We start from the raw sequence: 20,953 nt of genomic DNA, 5'->3' as shown, positions 1-20,953 counted from the left end.
TGGTGTTGATTGGACGTCTAACATAGTGAATACCAATGAAAATGAGGTAGGATCAGAAGAGGCTAAAATAGGAATAGAACAAGTTAAAAGTTACTGAGACAAATTTGATGTCTTCAAGTCACCAGGGCCTGATGAAATGCACCCTAGAATACTCAAGGAGCTGACTGAGGAGATATCTCAGCCATTAGCGATTATCTCTGAAAAGTCATGGAAGACGAGAGAGATTCCAGAAGACTGGAAAAGGGCAAATATAGTGCCCATATCTATAAAAAGGGAAATAAGGACAACCTGGGGAATTACAAACCAGTCAGCTTAATGTATGTATCCGGATCAAAGATAATGGAGCAAATAATTAAGCAATCAATTTGCAAACATCTAGAAGATAATAAGGTGATAAGTAACAGTCAGCATGGATTTGTCAAGAACAAAATGTGTCAAACCAACCTGATAGCTTTCTTTGACAGGGTAACAAACCTTGTGGATAGAGGGGAAGCGATAGACTGAGAACAGTCTAGAGCCATCCTCTTTGGAACCCCCTGTCAGATAGTTGAAAGCAGCTATCAAATCCACCCTCATTCTTCTCTTCTGAAGACTAAACATCCCCAGTTCCCTCAGCCTCTCCTCATAAGTCATGTTCCAGTCTCCTAATCATTTTTGTTGCCCTTCGCTGGACGTTTTCCAATTTTTCTACCTCCTTCTTGTAGTGTGGGGCCCAAAACTGGACACAGTACTCCAGATGAGGCCTCACCAATGTCGAATAGAGGGGAACGATCACGTCCCTCGATCTCCCCGTACTTATACATCCCAAAATGCCATTGGCCTTCTTGGCAACAAGGGCACACTGTTGACTCATATCCAGCTTCTCGTCCACTGTAACCCCTAGGTCCTTTTCTGCAGAACTGCTGCCGAGCCATTTGGTCCCTAGTCTGTAGCGGTGCATTGGATTCTTCCGTCCTAAGTGCAGGACTCTGCACTTGTCCTTGTTGAACCTCATCAGATTTCTTTTGGCCCAATCCTCCAATTTGTCTAGGTCCCTCTGTATCCTATCCCTACCCTCCAGCGTATCTACCTGTCCTCCGAGTTTAGTGTCATCTGCAAACTTGCTGAGGGTGCAATCCACACCATCCTCCAGATCATTTATGAAGATATTGAACAAAACCAGCCCCAGGACCGACCCTTGGGGCACTCCACTTGATACCGGCTGCCAACTAGACATGGAGCCATTGATCACTACCCGTTGAGCCCGACAATCTAGCCAGCTTTCTATCCACCTTCTAGTCCATTCATCAAGCCCATACTTCTTTAACTTGCTGGCAAGAATACTGTGGGAGACCGTGTCAAAAGGTTTGCTAAAGTCAAGGAACAACACGTCCACTGGTTTCCCTTCATCCACAGAGCCAGTTATCTCGTCATAGAAGGCAATTAAATTAGTCAGGCATGACTTTCCCTTGGTGAATCCATGCTGACTGTTCCTGATCACTTTCCTCTCCTCTAAGTGCTTCAGAATTGATTCCTTGAGGACCTGCTCCATGATTTTTCCAGGGACTGAGGTGAGGCTGACTGGCCTGTAGTTCCCAGGATCCTCCTTCTTCCCTTTTTTAAAAATGGGCACTACATTAGCCATTTTGCAGTCATCTGGGACCGCCCCCAATCACCATGAGTTTTCAAAGATAATAGCCAATGGCTCTGCAACCACATCCGCCAACTCCTTTAGCACTCTCGGATGCAACGCATCTGGCCCCATGGACTTGTGCTCGTCCAGCTTTTCTAAATAGTCCCGAACTACTTCTTTCTCCACAGAGGGCTGGTCACCTTCTCCCCATGCTGTGCTGCCCAGTGCAGTAGTCTGGGAGCTGACCTTGTTCGTGAAGACAGAGGCAAAAAAAGCATTGAGTACATTAGCTTTTTCCAAATCCTCTCTCACTAGGTTGCCTCCCTCATTCAGTAAGGGGCCCACACTTTCCTTGATTTTCTTCTTGTTGCTAACATACCTGAAGAAACCCTTCTTGTTACTCTTAACGTCTCTTTCTAGCTGCAACTCCAGATGTGATTTGGCCTTCCTGATTTCACTCCTGCAAGCCCGAGCAATATTTTTATACTCATCCCTGGTCATTCGTCCAATCTTCCACTTCTTGTAAGCTTCTTTTTTGTATTTAAGATCAGCAAGGATTTCACTGTTAAGCCATGCTTGTCGTCTGCCATATTTACTATTCCTTCTACACATCGGGATGTTTTGTCCCTGTAACCTCAATAAGGATTCTTTAAAATACAGCCAGCTCTCCTGGACTCCTTTCCCCCTCATGTTATTCTCCCAGGGGATCTTGCCTTTCAGTACCCTGAGGGAGTCAAAGTCTGCTTTTCTGAAGTCCAGGGTCTGTATTCTGCTGCTCTCCTTTCTTCCTTGTGTTAGGATCCTGAATTCGACCATTTCATGGTCACTGCCTCCCAGGTTCCCATCCACTTTTGCTTCCCCTACTAATTCTTTCCAGTTTGTGAGCAGCAGGTCAAGAAGAGCTTTGCCCCTAGTTGGTTCCTCCAGCACTTGCACCAGGAAATTGTCCCCTACATTTTCCAAAAACTTCCTGGATTGCCTGTGCACCACTGTATTGCTCTCCCAGCAGATATCAGGGTGATTGAAGTCTCCCATGAGAACCAGGGCCTGCGATCTAGTAACTTCTGTGAGTTGCCAGAAGAAAGCCTCATCCACCTCATCCCCCTGGTCTGGTGGTCTATAGTAGACTCCCACCACGATATCACCCTTGTTGCTCACACTTCTAAACTTAATCCAGAGACTCTCAGGTTTTTCTGCAGTTTCATACTTGAGCTCTGAGCAGTCATACTGCTGTCTTACATACAGTGCAACTCCCCCACCCTTCCTGTCCTTCCTGAACAGCTTATATCCATCCATGACAGTACTCCAGTCATGTGAGTTATCCCACCAAGTCTCTGTTATTCCAATCACATCATAATTCCTTGTCTGTGCCAGGACTTCCAGTTCTCCCTACTTGTTTCCCAGGCTTCGTGCATTTGTATATAGGCACTTGAGGTAACCTGCTGATCGCCCCTCTTTCTCAGTATGAGGCAGGAGCCCTCCCCTCTCACGCGCTCCTGCTCGTGCTTCCTCTCGGTATCCCAATTACCTCAGGGCTTTGGTCTTCTTCCCCCGGTGAACCTAGTTTAAAGCCCACCTCACTAGGTTAGCCAGCCTGCTTGCGAAGATGCTATTCCCTCTCTTCGTTAGGTGGAGCCCGTCTCTGCCTAGCACTCCTCCTTCTTGGAACGCCATCCCATGGTCAAAGAATCCAAAGCCTTCTCTCTAACACCACCTGCGTAGCCATTTGTTGACTTCCACGATTCGACGGTCTCTACCCAGGCCTTTTCCTTCCACGGGGAGGATGGACGAGAACACCACTTGCACCTCAGACTCCTTTATTCTTCTTCCCAGAGCCACGTAGTCCGCAGTGATCCGCTCAAGGTCATTCTTGGCAGTATCATTGGTGCCCACGTGAAGAAACAGGAAGGGTTGACAATCTGAGGGCTTGATGAGTCTCGGCAGTCTCTCCGTCACATCGCGAATCTTAGCTCCTGATAAGCAGCAGACTTCTCGGTTTTCCCGGTTGGGGCGGCAGATAGATGACTCAGTCCCCCTGAGGAGAGAGTCCCCGACCACCACCACCCGCCTCCTTCTTTTGGGAGCGGTGGTCATGGAACCCCAACCCTAGGACAGTGCATCCCATGCCTTCCAATCGGCGGAGTCTCCTTCTGCTCCCTTCCCTCAGACGTTATCATCTGGTCCACTCTCCGCATTAGTACCTGTGGAGAGAACATGAAAACGGTTACTTACCTGTTTCTGCCCTGCTGGTACATGGACGTTCCCCTTTTTCTTCTGGAGGTCACATGATGCCAAATTTCTTCACCATCCTTCTGTCCCTGATGTGCAGCCTGCGCTGAATCTTCAGAACCTTGTGCCCATAGAAGCCTATCCTGACATCCGTTCAGGAAATCTTCAGTTTCTCTTATGCAACGCAGGGTCGATACCTGTTGCTCCAGACCTTGAACCTTCTCTTCCAGTATGGAGACCAGCTTGCACTTTGTACAGACAAAGTCGCATCTGTCTTGTGGAAGAAAGACAAACAGCACATCCAGTGCAGGTCACAACAGATGAACACCCCCCATCCATATTACCTTCCTTCTATGAACTTCCTCAGGAATTGTAGTAATTACTCAGAGAATCCGGCAAGATGTAAGCCTCAGTGGGCTCTCCCCAGACGAACTCTCAGGCAAACTCCTTTTGTTAGCTGCTCAGCTGGTTCGCAACTGACTGGCTTTTTATGTAGTCAGGACCACTTAAGGCTCACCTGGAACAAAGCACACCCAGTTCCCGCCCTTTTCAAACAACCAATCAAGCACACAGCACACAGTCACACTGTCCTCACAACAAACACTCAGATACTCACCAACACAGTCTCCTTAATGCAGCCCTTAGCATACCTCCTCTCAGGCAGATCCCAGGCAAACTCCTTTCATTAGCTACTCTGCTGTTCGCTGCTCAGCTGGTTTGCAACGGATCAAGTGATCTGTCCCTGTTGTCCATTCACAGCTTCCTACAGTCAGAGGTTTAGGGACACCAGAGCATTGGGTTGGGTTCCTGACCATCTTGGCTAATATCCATTGATGGCCTTATCTTCCATGAATGTATCTAATTCTGTTTTAAACTCAGTTACACTTTTGGCCTTCACAACATCCCCTGGCAACATGTTCCACAGATTGACTGTGTGTTTTGTTAAGTAGTACTTCCTTTTGTTTGTTTTAAACATGGATTTGTATAGTGCCATTATGATATTTCCTGTCTTATTATCTATCCCTTTCCGAATGAGTCCTCACACAGTTAGCTTTTTTGCCTGCTGCTGCACACTGAGCGGATATTTTCAGATAACTGTCCACGATGACTCCAACATCTTTCTTGAGTTGCAACAGCTAATTTAGACCCATCATTTTGTATGTATAGTTGGGATTATCAAAAAGAAAAGGAGTCCTTGTGGCACCTTAGAGACTAACCAATTTATTTGAGCATGAGCTTTCGTGAGCTACAGCTCACTTCATCAGATGCATACCGTGGAAACTGCAGCAGACTTTATATATACACAGAGAATATGAAACAATACCTCCTCCCACCCCACTGTCCTGCTGGTAATAGCTTATCTGTTTCATATTCTCTGTGTATGTATAAAGTCTGCTGCAGTTTCCACGGTATGCATCTGATGAAGTGAGCTGTAGCTCACGAAAGCTCATGCTCAAATAAATTGGTTAGTCTCTAAGGTGCCACAAGGACTCCTTTTCTTTTTGCGAATACAGACTAACACGGCTGTTACTCTGAAAGTTGGGATTATGTTTTCTAATATGCATTACTTTGCATTCATCAACACTGAATTTCATCTGCCACTTTCTTGCCCAGTCAGTCAGTTTTGTGAGATCCTTTTGTGAGAGTCCACTGAATACAGCCGATGAAGTGAGCTGAAGCTCACGAAAGCTTATGCTCAAATAAATTTGTTAGTCTCTAAGGTGCCACAAGTACTCCTGTTCTTTTTGAGATCCTTTTGTAACTCTTCACAGTTGTCATAAACATACAGCTAAGGGTAGCATAAAATCCCTCCTTTACCTGTAAAGGGTTAAGAAGCTCAGATAAACTGGTTGGCACCTGACCAAAAGGACCAATAAGTGGAGACGATACTTTCAAATCTGTGGGGGAAGGTTTTTGTTTTGGGCTTGGGTGTTCTCTCTGGAGACAAAGAGGGAGACCAAGCAAGTAATCTAACTCCTACTGAATGATACATCTAAACTTACAGAAACAGTAAGTAATAGCAAGGAAATGCATTAGAGTATCTTTTGTTTTAGCTTGTGAATTTTCCCTGTGCTAAGAGGGAAGTTTATCCCTGTTTTTTGTAGCTTTGAAGTTTTGCCTAGAGGGGAATCCTCTGTGTTTTGAATTTGATTACCCTGTAAAATTACCTTACATCCTGATTTTACAGAGGTGCTTCTTTTACTTTTTTTCTTTATAATAAAGTTGTGTTTTTAAAAATCTGATTGGGGTTTTTAGTGTCCTAAAAACCCAAGGGTCTGGTCTGTGCTCATCTGGTTTACCTATTTGATTGGTATATTATTCTCAAGCCTCCCCAGGAAAGGGGGTGAAGGGACTTGGGGGGACATTTTAGGGAAACAGGATCTCCAAGCGGTCCTTTTCCTGAATCTTTGTCTAACTCACTTGGTGGTGGCAGCAGTACTCATCCAAGGAGAAGGAAGGATTTGTGTCTTGGGGAAGTTTTTAAGCTAAGCTGGTAGAAATAAGCTTAGGGGGTCTTTCATGCGGGTCCCCACATCTGTACCCTAGAGTTCAGAGTGCGGAGGAAACCCTAACCACAGTCTGCTTTGAACTTAACTATTTTGAGTAATTTTGTATTGTCTGCAAAATTTTTGTATCTTCTATAAAGGACAAAGTACCCCAGATTCCAGCTCCCATGAAGTGAGGTTGGGGAGTGGGGTTCAGAACCCCAGAACCTAGCTTCCATGAGGGGGGACATGAAGGGGAGTCGGATCCTCCTGGATTGGCAGGATCCCCCCCAGATATCTCAAATCATGGCGCGCGCACACAGCAGCAGGGCTCAGTCACCCCCAGGGAGCAGGAACCCCCAGATCTCAGCTAATGGCAAGGGATAGGGAGAGGGGCACAGATTCTCTGATCGTGACACCCACCCACACACACAGAAAGAGTGTAGGGCTGACAGGCACCTCTGCCCCTGTTCTCCCCCACCCCGGTTTCCCCCAGTCCCACTACCATCCACCTCCATTTATCCCTTTCCCCTCGATGCTGCTTCCAAACCCCTGTCACTTCTATTTCCCCTGCTCTTCCACCCCGTAAAATGCCCTTTCCTGCCAGCAAGCATTTGCATATCTAATTTTTTTTAACAGACACCCTTTAATTACTAGTCCCAAAATTAAAAATACAACACAAAAAACCCCCAACCATGACCGGAAAAGATTTTAGCAATATACCTTCCAACCTTTTCTAAATTTTTGCACAAGGTGAAACTCAAACTGACACTGGCTGGGTCAGGTTCAAAGGACTATTGCTTATACCCGTGAGCTATCCAGCTGGTATGAAACTTTAAAGGCTAAACATCTTGTTAATTTCTCTGTCTGTGCATGCTCCTGTAATCCATTAGGCATGTGAATAGGTGTATGAGCCTTATCTTGCCTGATGGAAGAAGCAAACCTTCAAATAAATTTTAATTTGATTTCCCCCAAGGGGCTGGTGTGTGTTATGCACTTTGTTGGGGAACCCTTGAACGGTTGAGACCCCTGGTGTGATGATCTGTGAACAAAAAACATTGCCAGAACATGTCAACTTTAAGAAAAGCAGGGTTTTTACTAGGGCTTGAATCTCGGAAACGCCTTGGTCAAATGGCCCCAAATTTGAATCACTGACTCTACCCTCCACTTTCATGAGGTATATCAAATTTCAATCTGATTAACCATAAAGATTCTAGAGCAATTAGAACAGTCAAGCTCATCGCCATAGGCAGGGCCATCCCTAGGAGAGTTCAGGGCCCGGGGCGGAAGTGATGAATCCATCGCTTCCGGGACCGATTGTGCCAGCCAATCACACCGGCCCGGAGAGGTCTCCCCGATTCTCTGTACCCTAGGGACAGCTCTGGCCGTAGGATCTCATTGAGACCAGGGACTTAGCAGCATCCAGAAAGAGACTGGATACTGGGCTAGATGGACCACAGTTCTTGCACAATGTTATGTGAGTCATTCACTGTTGGGACACCTCCTTTTGGTTGACCCTGGGGATTATTGGCTTTTAGGTCAGATGCCCTCCTCACACTGCATCCCCCCCCTCGCTCTCCAGGACTCGTGGAACTCCCTCTTCATGACTCAGGTGTCCAGCCAGGTTGCTCATAGTCCTCCTGCTTTATAGATCCCACTGGATCAGCTGTCCGTATGCTGTCCCAGGCAGTCTTCTGATCCAGTGACAGGTCCTTTGCCTTTTCCCAGTGGCTGGGAGGGGAACCTGGGCCCACCCATTACTCTGACTTCCAGCCCAGAAACCTTATATCCTATAACTATGGTCTGTTGGCTCCTTGACGCTGTTATTTCCTTGGACTCCTTCCTACTTCCCTCTCTATTTCCGCCCTACTCCCCCAGTTTATCATCCCAAACTTCCCCTCTTTGATTTTTTGCCAGACCCTGTAGCCCCAAACAAATCTCCCTTTTGCCAGGGAGTGACTGCAAGCTATTTCCCCTGTACCCCTTTCTTTTCTCAGTTTCATCCCTTTATACAGGCCCAACCTGCTCCTTCTGAGCTGATTTTCATCATCTATTAATTTTTAATTGATCCCTGGCTCCAGGTGCAGCATATAAGGTTAATTGAACTAATTTACCCTGCTCTGCCTATGATGGGGTGTCCTCCTGACACATACGGTATGGCATTGCTGTGTGTACAGCATCAGTTTTGTTCCCAAACTTTTGCTAATTCATAAATTTAGAGGGCAGAAGGGAGCGTTAGATCGTCTGATCTGACCTCCTGTATAACACAGGCCAGAAAATTTCAACAAGTTATTCCAGTATCAAGCACAAAAATCTTTTGTTTGACTAAAGCAACATCCAGAAAGGGATTCATCTGAGTTTGAAGATCACAAGAGATGCAGAATCCACCACCCCCTTGGTAGTTTGTTCCAATGGCTGGTGACCCTCACCATTAAAAATGATGTGTCTTATTTCTATTTGAATTTGCTTCATAACAGCTTGCAGTAATTGGTTCTTGTTCTATTTTCCCCTCGTGAAGGTACTTACATACTGTAATCAAGTCACCTCTCATTCTCTTTAATAAGTGGAAGAATTTGAGCTCTCACTTTTTTCTGATTAGAGGGTAATCTCTGTTCTTGTGTGTGTCATGTATGGGGCACTGCTGCAAACAAACCCCTATACCTCAGTCTGATTCTCTTTGGATTGCAGCTTTCTCTGCTGATGACCCTTCCAGAGTTGCTGGTAGCATCTCTGCATCTGTGTGCACAATAGATTCTGAAATTGCTGGCCTGAGGCGGTATGGCCACCACTCTGTACTTATCAAACCACATGTGGTCCTCACTACTGGAGGCTTCGGGGAGCAGGATGGACGACACTGCCGCCTAAGAGATTTCCATGTCCTAATCAGACACGAAGACAACTGGCGAGTTGGAAGCGTGAGAATGGAAAAGCCTGGTAACACCTGGGGTGCGTTCTCCACCTAGGGTGGAGCACATGCAGAGATCTCTAATATTAATGGGGTAACCCCGGAGGGGGAGGGGGAAATTCGTACTGTACTATCAGTGCTCAGCAGTGAAGGGTAGAGGGGATTGAAGCCTTTGGTCTGGTAACCCTTAGTCTTCCTGAGAGGTATCAATCTGAATCTTGGTGTTCTCTCTCTGCAGGTGGACGGTTGTTCCATACTGTGACGTGTGTTTCTGGAAGCCAGGCCCTGGCAGTGGGAGGGCGAATGTCCCCAACGAATGCAGATTTGGGGATCCTTTGGCTAAGGTTTCCTGAATCCATGACTGCCTCAGACCCAGATTGTGTTGTGGTGGAACTTGTGAGCCCACAGTCTGCTGAGGACCTAGCCTCATCGCGCTGGAGACATACTACAACCGAAGTGACGTGCCAAGGTAAAAGGGCCCAAAAGAGAATTTCCTCAGTCAGTGGGGGAAGAATGCTTAGTTATGACAGGGAGATGGGCTGTACAAGTACCTGAGGATATAGAAATCCCCAGACACATGGGCTAGCCTTGTCCTGTTCATAGCTTTTGAGGCCAGAAGGAATAATTATGGTAATTTTGTCTGACCTGTATAATGCAGGCCGTATAATTTTATCTAGTGAATGTTACCAAGATGCAGATTCCTCCATCTCCCACAATAACTATCAGTTGAACTAGAGCATATATTTCAGAAAGAGAGAGACAGTCTTGATATAGAGAGTCCAAGTGTTGGAGAATCCATCACTTTCCTTGGTAGTTTGTTCCAATCACCTTCACTGTTAAAAGTTTGTGTCTTAATTCTATTTAAATCTGTCTGGCTTCAACTTCCAGTGATTGGTTCTTGTTCTGCCTTTCTCTGCTAGACTGACAAGCCATTCAGCACCTATTATTTTCTCCTGTCAAGGTTCCTCCCCCACTCTGAACGCTAAGGTACAGATGTGGGGACCTGCATGAAAACCTCCTAAACTTATCTTTACCAGCTTAGGTCAAAAAGTTCCCCAAGGTACAAAATATTCCACCCTTTGTCCTTGGATTGGCCGCTACCACCACCAAACAAATACTGGTTACTGGGGAAGAGCTGTTTGGAAACGTCTTTCCCCCAAATACTTCCCAAAACCTTGCACCCCACTTCCTGGACAAGGTTTGGTAAAAAGCCTCACCAATTTGCCTAGGTGACTACAGACCCAGACCTTTGGATCTTAAGAACAATGAACAATCCTCCCAACACTTGCACCCCCCCTTTCCTGGGAAATGTTGGATAAAAAGCCTCACCAATTTGCATAGGTGACCCCAGACCCAAACCCTTGGATCTGAGAACAATGAAAAAGCATTCAGTTTTCTTACAAGAAGACTTTTAATAGAAATAGAAGTAAATAAATCACCTCTGTAAAATCAGGATGGTAGATACCTTACAGGGTAATTAAATTCAAAACATAGAGAATCCCTCTAGGCAAAAACTTAAGTTACAAAAAAGATACACAGACAGAAATAGTTATTCTATTCAGCACAATTCTTTTCTCAGCCATTTAAAGAAATCATAATCTAACACGTACCTAGCTAGATTACTTACTAAAAATTCTAAGACTCCATTCCTGGTCTATCCCCGGCAGAAACAGCATATAGACAGACAGAGACCCTTTGTTTCTCTCCCTCCTCCTAGCTTTTGAAAGTATCTTGTCTCCTCATTGGTCATTTTGGTCAGGTGCCAGCGAGGTTACCTTTAGCTTCTTAACCCTTTACAGGTGAGAGGAGTTTTTCCTCTGGCCAGGCGGGATTTCAAAGGGGTTTACCCTTCCCTTTATATTTATGACATCTCCCCATGAAGGTATCTATACAGTGTAATCAAGTAACCTCTCAAACTTGTTTTTGATAGAGAGCTCAGTCTGTTTATCTTAAGTCTCTCATTGTAAGGCACTTGTGCAGCCCTATGAATAATTTTTGTGATTCTTCTCTGCACCTGCTCCAGTTTTTCAACATCTTTTTTGAAATGCGGACACCAGTGTCACGCTGTCTTGAGCAGCTCACAACCGTGAGTGCCTTCTTCATGCAGCCAACGAACTGGGTATTCACCCACGAAAGCTTATGCTCCAATACATCTGTTAGTCTATAAGGTGCCACAGGACTCTTCACCGCTTCTTCAGGGCAGACTATCAAAAGCAGAGCAGACACTCCAAACTAGGGGTATGTTATATAATTAGATATCACCAACCCGTTACCAAATGTGAACTCCTAAAGTACTAAAATAGTCTTATAATGGAGTCACAGAAAGTCCCCTTAGACTGGCAGGGACAGTCTGTCTTGCCACAGAGACAAGCTGGGCTGTGTGATAAATGGTCACTTACACCAAAAATCACACAATATTCCAGGTTACACCCAGTCCTAAGATACCAGTCACTCACCCAGGTCAATTTTGCATCCTAGATCTCACACCAAAGACAACACTGGCAGCCAATTCTATAGTAAACTAACTAAAGGTTTATTAGCTAAGAAAAAGGAATGAGCGTTATTGAGAGGTTAAAGTAGGTAAAAAGTATGTACAGGTGAGTCATAGTCTATAACTTCAAATGGTAGCAGAAACGTAGTATCTGCCAGTTTCCCAACAGTCTCTCAGGGGTACCCAGAATAACTAGGGGGAATCTCAGTCTTCCCCTTCAGTTATTCTGCCCTGTTAGACTCCAAACTGTTCAGAGGGTGAAATTTTTTCCCTTGTATCCATACTTATAGCTTCTTCTTTCAGAAAACAAGTTGACTAGATCACTACCCACCTGGGTTCTTTCTTTGAGGGTTGAGAGAGAGGAATGCATTGAGAGTCTTTGACCATCCCACACAATCACTTCTTGCCTTCAAATGCACAAAAATTAGCATTTTCCCATTAAAGTTCTTCATTTGTATTACTCAAGGCTTCTTACTCGTTTGATGGGTTATTTAATTACACTGGTGTATACAATGTAAATGTTTGGTATGACATTCTAACAGGTGAGGCCGTTAGGCTAATGTGAACACCTGACTCTAATTAACCTGCAAAGAGTTAGCGGAGGTCTTTAAACTAATGTGAACACCTGACTCTAAGGCCCCTCTGATACTGTAAAAGAGCTCACCCCGGTCAGGCCGGGGGAAGGAAAAGGGAGCCAGAGGAAAGGAAGTGCGGCTGAAGGGCTGGGTAATGAAGACACCCTCAAACCACTGGAAGGAAGAGGGAGCCCTAAGGTAAGGGTGAAGAAGGCGTTAAGAAAGAGAAGTGGTAGAGCTGGGGGGATGTGGCCCAGGAAAGTGTAGCAGCTCTGGCGGTGAAAGGTCGGCTGCCAACAGTTGCTGCCACTATGGTCCCTGGGCTGGAACCCGGAGTAGAGGGCGGGCCCGGGTTCCCCCCAACCTGCCACTACAGAAGCACCTCTTGGGAGGGGAAGACAGGCCCCTGTCAGGACAGGAGGCTAAACTGTTCTTGAATAAGCCCATAGGGACAAGAGAGACTGAGGGAGTTCTCTAACTAACCTCCTTGCTGGCTTATGGTGAAAAGGGCTCAGTAGACTGTAACCCTGGCCCTAGAATCATAGAATATCAGGGTTGGAAGGGACCTCAGGAGGTCATCTAGTCCAACCCCCTGCTCAAAGCAGGACCAGTCCCCAACTAAATCATCCCAGCCAGGGCTTTGTCAAGCCTGACCTTAAAAACTTCTAAGGAAGGAGATTCCACCACCTCCCTAGGTAACGCATTCCAGTGTTTCACCACCCTCCTAATGAAAAACCTAAACCTCCCCCACTGCAACTTGAAACCATTACTCCTCGTTCTGTCATCTGCTACCACTGAGAACAGTCTAGAGCCATCCTCTTTGGAACCCCTTTTCAGGTAGTTGAAAGCAGCTATCAAATCCCCTCTCATTCTTCTCTTCCACGGACTAAACAATCCCAGTTCCCTCAGCCTCTCCTCATAAGTCATGTGTTCCAGTCCCCTAATCATTTTTGTTGCCCTCCGCTGGACGTTTTCCAATTTTTCCACCTCTTTCTTGTAGTGTGGGGCCCAAAACTGGACACAGTACTCCACATGTGGCCTCACCAATGTCGAATAGAGGGGAGCGATCACTTCCCTCGATCTTCTGGCAATGCCCCTACTTACACATCCCAAAATGCAATTGGCCTTCTTGGCAACAAGGGCACACTGTTGACTCATATCCAGCTTCTCGTCCACTGTAACCCCTAGGTCCTTTTCTGCAGAACTGCTGCCTATCCATTCGGTCCCTAGTCTGTAGCAGTACACGGGATTCTTCCATCATAAGTGCAGTACTCTGCACTTGTCCTTATTGAACCTCATCAGATTTCTTTTTGGCCCAATCCCCTAGAGAGAAAAGGGCTTTGTGGAGGGTTGCAGTGAGCCTCTGAGGCTATCATAAACCGCCTGGAAGCGCGGGACCCACTGAGACAAAGTAGGAGCTTTGCCACAACTGGCGTCAAGAGTGGGATTAGGTGCACAGCGTGGTGGAAGAAGGGTGGTTTAAAAAAAAAAAGAGAGAGAGGGTTTCCCCCACCACCACCACCACAATGGAGGAGGTAGTGCGGGCACTGATACAAGCCACGGTGGCCCAGCAGGAGGCTACCCGTGTCTGGGCAGCCACCCAACAGGAGGCAGTACAGCAGCAGCAAGAGACTAATTGCCTGCTGATGGACCAGGCTGCTCAAGACCGGGCTATGTTGCAGAAACTGGTAAACCAGGTAAAAGCCCTTACAGAGCTGAACCGCAGCCATGATGGCATGCAGATCATATGGGCCATCAATTGGCTGTAGAAAATGACGCAGGAGGAAAATGTAGAAGCATACCTCCTAGCCTTTGAGAGGGACCACAGAGCCTGGGGGAGTTCTCTCACCAACCTCCTTGCTGGCTTATGATGAAAAGGGCTCAGTAGACTGTAACCCCAGCCCTAGAGAGAGAAGGGCTCCGTGGAGGGTCACAGTGAGCCTCTGAAGCTATCATAAACCGCCTGGAAGCGCGGGACCGATGGGGACAAGGTAGGAGCTCTGCCACAATAGTTAAGTCCCAGGAAGACTGCGAAGAGCTACAAAAGGATCTCTCGAAACTAGGTGACTGGGCAACAAAATGGCAGATGTAATTCAATGTTCATAAATGCAAAGTAATGCACATTGGAAAGCATTCCTTACAGTATTAAGCTAAACAGATTGAGCTAGACCAGGGATCTCAAACTCAAATAACTGAGGGCCACATGAGGACTAGTACATTGGTCCTAGAGCCTCATCACTGACACCTTTTCATATAAAGGTACAAAAGCCACCCACCCGCCCTGACTCCACCCCTACCATGAGGCCCTGCTTCTTCCCACCTCTTCCCTGCCCCCATTCCAACCTCTTCCCCAAATCCCCACCCCTGCCCCACCTCTTTTCTGCCTCCTCCCCTGTGTTACAAATTACACCTGGTAGGACACGCACACAACTGCTGCGAATTACACCTGGTAGGTCACGCACAGTTCGAATCCAGGCTGAGGCACATAAACAAAGTCCACAACTGCAGAGTTTCCAAAAAACACCAAGTTTATTATGCTCAAGCGTGGTGCCCCCCTGCTAGCCAGGAGGGGACCCCGAATACAGATTATACAAAGGTTATATACTTTTTAGCAAAGCATGTTGCCCTCGTGCATCGGAAACCTTAGCCAATAAACAAACCCTTTTCTTATCTACCACCTATCCCTGCTTGGTGCATTCCTCGTGCTAAACCAGTATGTTAATTACACAGCATGGTCCTAAAGCCATGCATCAGTAACTTTTATTATCAGGATGGGAAGCCTCACATCAAAGGCCAGGAGACAGGGAGTTAGAGACTGACAAAAAACAGATACTGGGAGTCAAGGCAGGCTGGAGACAAGGAGGAGGATTTTCACAGGGATGCAGTATCTAAGGAACACTCCTCCTGGTGCATGATGTGCTTGCTTTTAGACAATGGTGGGCCCCAAACCAAAATGGAGTCGCATGTGCTAACTTTTCTTTAACAGTCCTCCCTTTTTTTTTGGTACGTCAGTAAACTATATCGGGGCTGAGTAACCGCGCTGCAGGGTTAGCAACTGCCGACAGCACATACTGCAGCATTGTAGGCATACAAAAATAACGCAAAAACAATAACAGTCAAAAAAAGTAAATACAAAATACGCCGTCCCCAAGTCCCCACATCCGGTAGCCATGAGGTGAGCCAGTCCCAGACCTTCTGGAATCCGGCACTGGTATTTTTGAGGCTGACGTGGTGGAATAGGGCTGCCTTTCGCTTGAGGATGTGGATGTCAGTTTCCACCCTATGGTGCTGATTTACAAATACACAACAGCTTGAGTTGACCAGAGCACAAACTGTGCCCTGATTTGCAAGAAGATAATCCAGGGCTAGACGGTTTTGCAATGTAGTTTGGGATAGCTGAGTTACTTCAATTTGAAGGGCAGATAGAGCATCTGCAGTAGCATTTGCCATTAGTTCTAAAGCAGCTGAAATGTTAACTATAGCTTTTTCCAGCTCGCTTACTCCCAACCATGGCAGAAACCAACGCACAAAGGAGTGAAAGCCTCTGGGCCATTGAGAAAGGGGGTTTAAAGGAATACTTCATCGGTCCCTCCATACTAGATTGCGGATCTCTCCCCGGGTCAGGTTCTGGTGTACTATCACGGCGGGTACTGTAGCCCCTAAGGTACATGTACCACACCATCCTGCTGGAAGAACCTTATAGGCTGTGTGATTGCATAACCAATACCAGCCAGACCCCTCGGGGACTGGCCACAGCGTCCTGGAGTAGGTGGAGGGACCTCCCGCACCAGAGCTGATTTGGGTGGTGGTCTTACACCCCACAAAATTTCCTACAAAAACTGTATTTTCTATGCCCTTACGTTGTGACACACATAAAGCATAATTACCGTGGGCCACCATATCAATAGACCATATTTGGATTGTAACATTCAAGTTAAATGTAGTGTTTGCCCATAGCTTAGTTTGGAGTGTTCGATTAAGGGGGATAGGTACCCCTACCAACGGGACCCCCTGACCCAAATATGTGGGGGTATGACTACAAATCCAACACTGCGTTCGATTTACACCCTGTTTTATGGCACGGGTTAAATTTAAAAAGCTATTGCCCTCCCATCCTTGTACTGGACTTGGGAATAGGGAGAGGAAACCCCCAGGCAAACCATACCAATGTCGGCATCCTCCTTTATACCATACAGAAAACACTACCCCCAATGTAAGTCCAATAAACAGGAACGGAAAAAGTCCTAGTGGGCTGTGAAGGTCCCAGTAGTTGGAAAGCTTAGTCCATGGGTTGGTCGTGGTGTTCGTTTGTGAAGTGGCTCGTCCAATGGCTTGTCAGGGTCGGGTGGGGGTCCCAGCGCCAACTTAACATAGCTATGATGGATCCAGGAACCTTTACCAGCAAAGGAGTGGTGGCAGATGGTGGGAGTAATGTTCGTGGCTGTAAGGCGTTTTTGGTATTCATACTTGCCTACAAGCACCTGGAATAAACCCACCCCACCACTTCACATTCCCAAGAATACATCCCACAACTTCCTCCCTGCCAATGTACAATGCTCCGTCTTTGCCACCAAGGCCAATTCTCAGTGTCTTTTGCAGTCAGGAATCCTTGGATTTTGGTGGTTTTAGCAGAGCAGGCGTTTCTTCTCTCTTGGAACAGTTATGGTTTTGCATTATACAGGGGAGAGGTTACTAGCACGTCACCCTGTAGTGCTTTGGTTTCTTTAGCAAATACTGAATACAGGTTAGCTCTGTCAGTGGACAAGGGAGAGGTTACTAGCACTTCACCTTGTCCTTTTCCCTGCTGTCCAAAAGGAGGAAAGAAAAAAAAACCCAGAAGGAGAGACAGGCTGATCAGTGGTCGAAGTGAAGTCATCTCGAGGTGGAGGGGTCTTTTTGCAGTAAGAAGCATGGGTCCAGGCAGTCAGTCCTTGGCACTTCACAGCGGTGTTGGTAGTTAGCAGGACTTAATAAGGACCTTTCCAGCATGGGGCCAGAGTAATCTTTTGTTGATGGACCTTTATGTAGACCCAGTCACCTGGTTTTAACAAATGGCAGGTTTGCTCAGGATTCTTGAAGCAGGACTTCTTTTAATGAAATGTGTTAGGTCTCTGTATTTAATGTCTGGCAGTGTGTTGCAGATCTCACAGCTGCTTGGGCACATTCAAGCCCCCCTCTTTCTTGTCTGTTAGCCAAATCCTAGCTGTGAGTAGTGTCCTTGGGCAGACCAGTGTCTTATCTTTGGATCGAGCCTGCCAGCTACAGCGTTGAATTAGCTCGTCCTCCGTTTTATTTCTTTTCCCCTTCTTGGCTTTTATTAACCTGCAAAGGAAACTTTTACTTTTTACTCATACACCTTTGTTTAAAAAGGAACACATATACATTGCCCATTATACAGCACTTTAGTCTTATTGTTTAATGTATGCCACATACACCCTTTTAGGAAAATGACTTTATTACAGAGCTTTGGAGCGACAAGCACACCCACTTTTGAGGAGTCCACTTGGTACAACCTATGGTGTCCAATAGCTTTCCTCCCTCCCGAGCCCTCTGGCTAGAAATGTGAGGTAGCCAGAAGGATCTCGTGTATAATATGGGAAGTGGGTTAACCTTTCATGTCCTTGCTTCCAAAGACTGTTGGTGTGCAAATTTTAACAACAATTTTTTTCAATTAAAAGAGCTGGCCAATGAAATTTTTTTTTTTTACTTAAGCAAATGTATTAAACTTTAGTATATCACATTTTTCTGATATTATCCAAACACTTTGTATTCCAAGTTGCATAAAACAAGTATCTGCATTTTGATTTAACCCTTCTGTTTAGTTTTAAACTAAACTGTCCTATGAAAAATTAAACACAGCAATTCTGGCCACAAGACAAACACCACAAGACAGGACATAGAACACAGAACAGAATTCCTATTGTGCCAGTAAATTCATGAGATGTTGAATTGCTTTTCAGCTGGCATCAGTTTTCTCTGATTTTCTGAAAGACAAAAAAAACACAGATCAACCCCTTTTGGGCAGTCAGTCATTGCTTAAAATATCTCCTTTTTATACAAATACCCTTGTTAATTGGAGGCAAAACAGAGGGATTACCCATATTTTCTTGTATTTGTTTTATAGGCAGCTGTCAAGGTTCCTCCCCCACTCTGAACTCTAGGGTACAGATGTGGGGACCTGCATGAAAAACCTCCTAAGCTTATCTTTACCAGCTTAGGTCAAAACTTCCCCAAGGTACAAAATATTCCACCCTTTGTCCTTGGATTGGCCGCTACCACCACCAAACTAATACTGGTTACTGGGGAAGAGCTGTTTGGACGCGTCTTCCCCCCAAAATACTTCCCAAAACCTTGCACCCCACTTCCTGGACAAGGTTTGGTAAAAAGCCTCACCAATTTGCCTAAGTGACTACAGACCCAGACCCTTGGATCTTAAGAACAATGAACAATCCTCCCAACACTTGCACCCCCCCTTTCCTGGGAAATGTTGGATAAAAAGCCTCACCAATTTGCATAGGTGACCCCAGACCCAAACCCTTGGATCTGAGAACAATGAAAAAGCATTCAGTTTTCTTACAAGAAGACTTTTAATAAAAATAGAAGTAAATAGAAATAAAGAAATCCCCCCTGTAAAATCAGGATGGTAGATACCTTACAGGGTAATTAGATTCAAAACATAGAGAACCCCTCTAGGCAAAACCTTAAGTTACAAGAAAGATACACAGACAGAAATAGTTATTCTATTCAGCACAGTTCTTTTCCCAGCCATTTAAAGAAATCATAATCTAACACGTACCTAGCTAGATTACTTACTAAAAGTTCTAAGACTCCATTCCTGGTCTATCCCCGGCAAAGACAGAATATAGACAGACACACAGACCCTTTGTTTCTCTCCCTCCTCCCAGCTTTTGAAAGTATCTTGTCTCCTCATTGGTCATTTTGGTCAGGTGCCAGCGAGGTTACCTTTAGCTTCTTAACCCTTTACAGGTGAGAGGAGCTTTCCCCTGGCGAGGAGGGATTTCAAAGGGGTTTACCCTTCCCTTTATATTTATGACAGCAGCCCAGGTTTCAGTGGCCTCTACCTTATCAGTTAGGTAATTTACATTAAAACAAATGCTTTCCGGCTTACTTTTGGATCCACAGGCTAAAGATTCTTACTTTAAAAAGGGCACAATAAACTTTACCAGACTTTTGATTGCCTTTTACTTTTAACTCCTGCTGTCAAACACACAGCGACCTGAAAAGGAAGACACCACCTTTTGTAGCCCCTTGGAGCCTAATAAGATATTAATTAAGTAGCACTGTATAATTGCATTTCTTTGGAAAAGGGCCCATTTTTTCCAAAATGGCTGCAAAGAAACCAAGAATTCTTTTTTTTCCCAGTATTTCACAAAGTTCAACTGCTTAATTCTTTCCAGCAACTACGGAGTTAACTTCTTACTTTCCTTTCTTAAATCACTTGCTTATTTCCCAAAACGACACCCAATTAACTTAGATTTTACCATTTCAAGTATTATTCCGGGATTTACGTTTTCCATTTCTGTAATTATTTACTTCTCTTTTTTTACTATGACCTCCAAGTTTCCAACCTGTTTTCCAATCTATCTGTTGCCTGCCCGCTTGGGCCCGATCCTGTTTTTTTCTCTGAACTGTCCCTTCCATGAGCACCAGCTTTGTTTTACTACCAAATTAACAAGGAGGGTGGGCTTCTTAACTAGCCGCCAACCTTCCTGGTCTCTTTTCTTAAATATTCTCACTTACAAGGGCTACCTGAGTCCTCCCCCCCAGGGGGCTTGTCACCTGGACAGAAAGCACGGCTAATTGGCAAGCAAGGAGGTGACGGGCATAAGTCAGAAAGCCGAAGGTAAGCTGGAGGAGGGGCAGAAGCGGGCATAGCACAGAGCGGGTCTGGAGACCCCTGAGATGAATAAGAAAAGGAGGAGGAAAGAGGACGTCCTTTCGCATGCGCATAAGCCCAGTTGTCCCATACATACCAATAATCCATCTGGGCTGGAGCTTTGTTCTCCAGCCCTTTCCTAAGCGCTGTTAATTTTTCCCCAGCAAAGGAACCATCCGGTAGCCAGTCAAAAGATGTTTGAGTTGTTAGTGCTGGCCACTCAACCTCGCACAAGATTACAGCTTTTTTTTTTTTTTTTCTAACCCATGGGTACCAGAAATATTTCCCCAATTCTCGAGAATTTCAGCCAAAGGGGTCCCCTTACTTACACTCTGCCCAGAACCCATAATGGGCTACCAAAAGGACACCAAATATACCACCTTATCGCCTAAGTGACGGCTCACACACACCCCTCCTCGGAGTTCTCAAAGGTGAACTCACCCTGTGCCGCCTGGAGCTGTCCGAGAGGAGGAGTGTAGTCTCGCTTGTTGGGGCGAGCCTAGAGTCCCTTCGTGGTCGCCAAAACTGTTATGAATTATACCTGATAGGACACACACACAAATGCTACAAATTATACCTGATAGGACACACACACAAATGCTACGAATTACACCTGGTAGGACACGCACACAAATGCTACGAATTACACCTGGTAGGACATGCACAGTTCGAATCTAGGCTGAGGCACATAAACAAAGTCCACAACTGCAGAGTTTCCAAAAAACACCAAGTTTATTATGCTCAAGCGTGGTGCCCCC

At 45.7% G+C, this 20,953-nt stretch overlaps 1 protein-coding gene across 5 annotated transcripts in view; it reads left to right on the top strand.

Annotated features, from left to right (window-relative positions):
• LCMT2 (leucine carboxyl methyltransferase 2) overlaps nt 1-20,953 on the top strand; it is an 80,044-nt gene that overhangs the window by 22,523 nt on the left and 36,568 nt on the right. For 4 of the 5 annotated variants that reach the window (XM_077807854.1, XM_077807774.1, XM_077807929.1 and 1 more), the window contains 2 exons: nt 9,016-9,273; nt 9,471-9,701. In XM_077807854.1, the coding sequence (XP_077663980.1) occupies nt 9,016-9,273; nt 9,471-9,701 (489 nt within the window). The remainder of the gene's footprint in view (nt 1-9,015; nt 9,274-9,470; nt 9,702-20,953) is intronic. The other variant, XM_077807993.1, reaches the window with a different exon arrangement.

This window comes from Eretmochelys imbricata, chromosome 1, assembly GCF_965152235.1.
Source record: "Eretmochelys imbricata isolate rEreImb1 chromosome 1, rEreImb1.hap1, whole genome shotgun sequence".
Lineage (NCBI taxonomy): Eukaryota > Metazoa > Chordata > Testudines > Cheloniidae > Eretmochelys > Eretmochelys imbricata.
The sequence above is the reverse complement of the archived record's forward strand: the minus strand, read 5'-3'. Positions and strand labels throughout refer to the sequence as shown.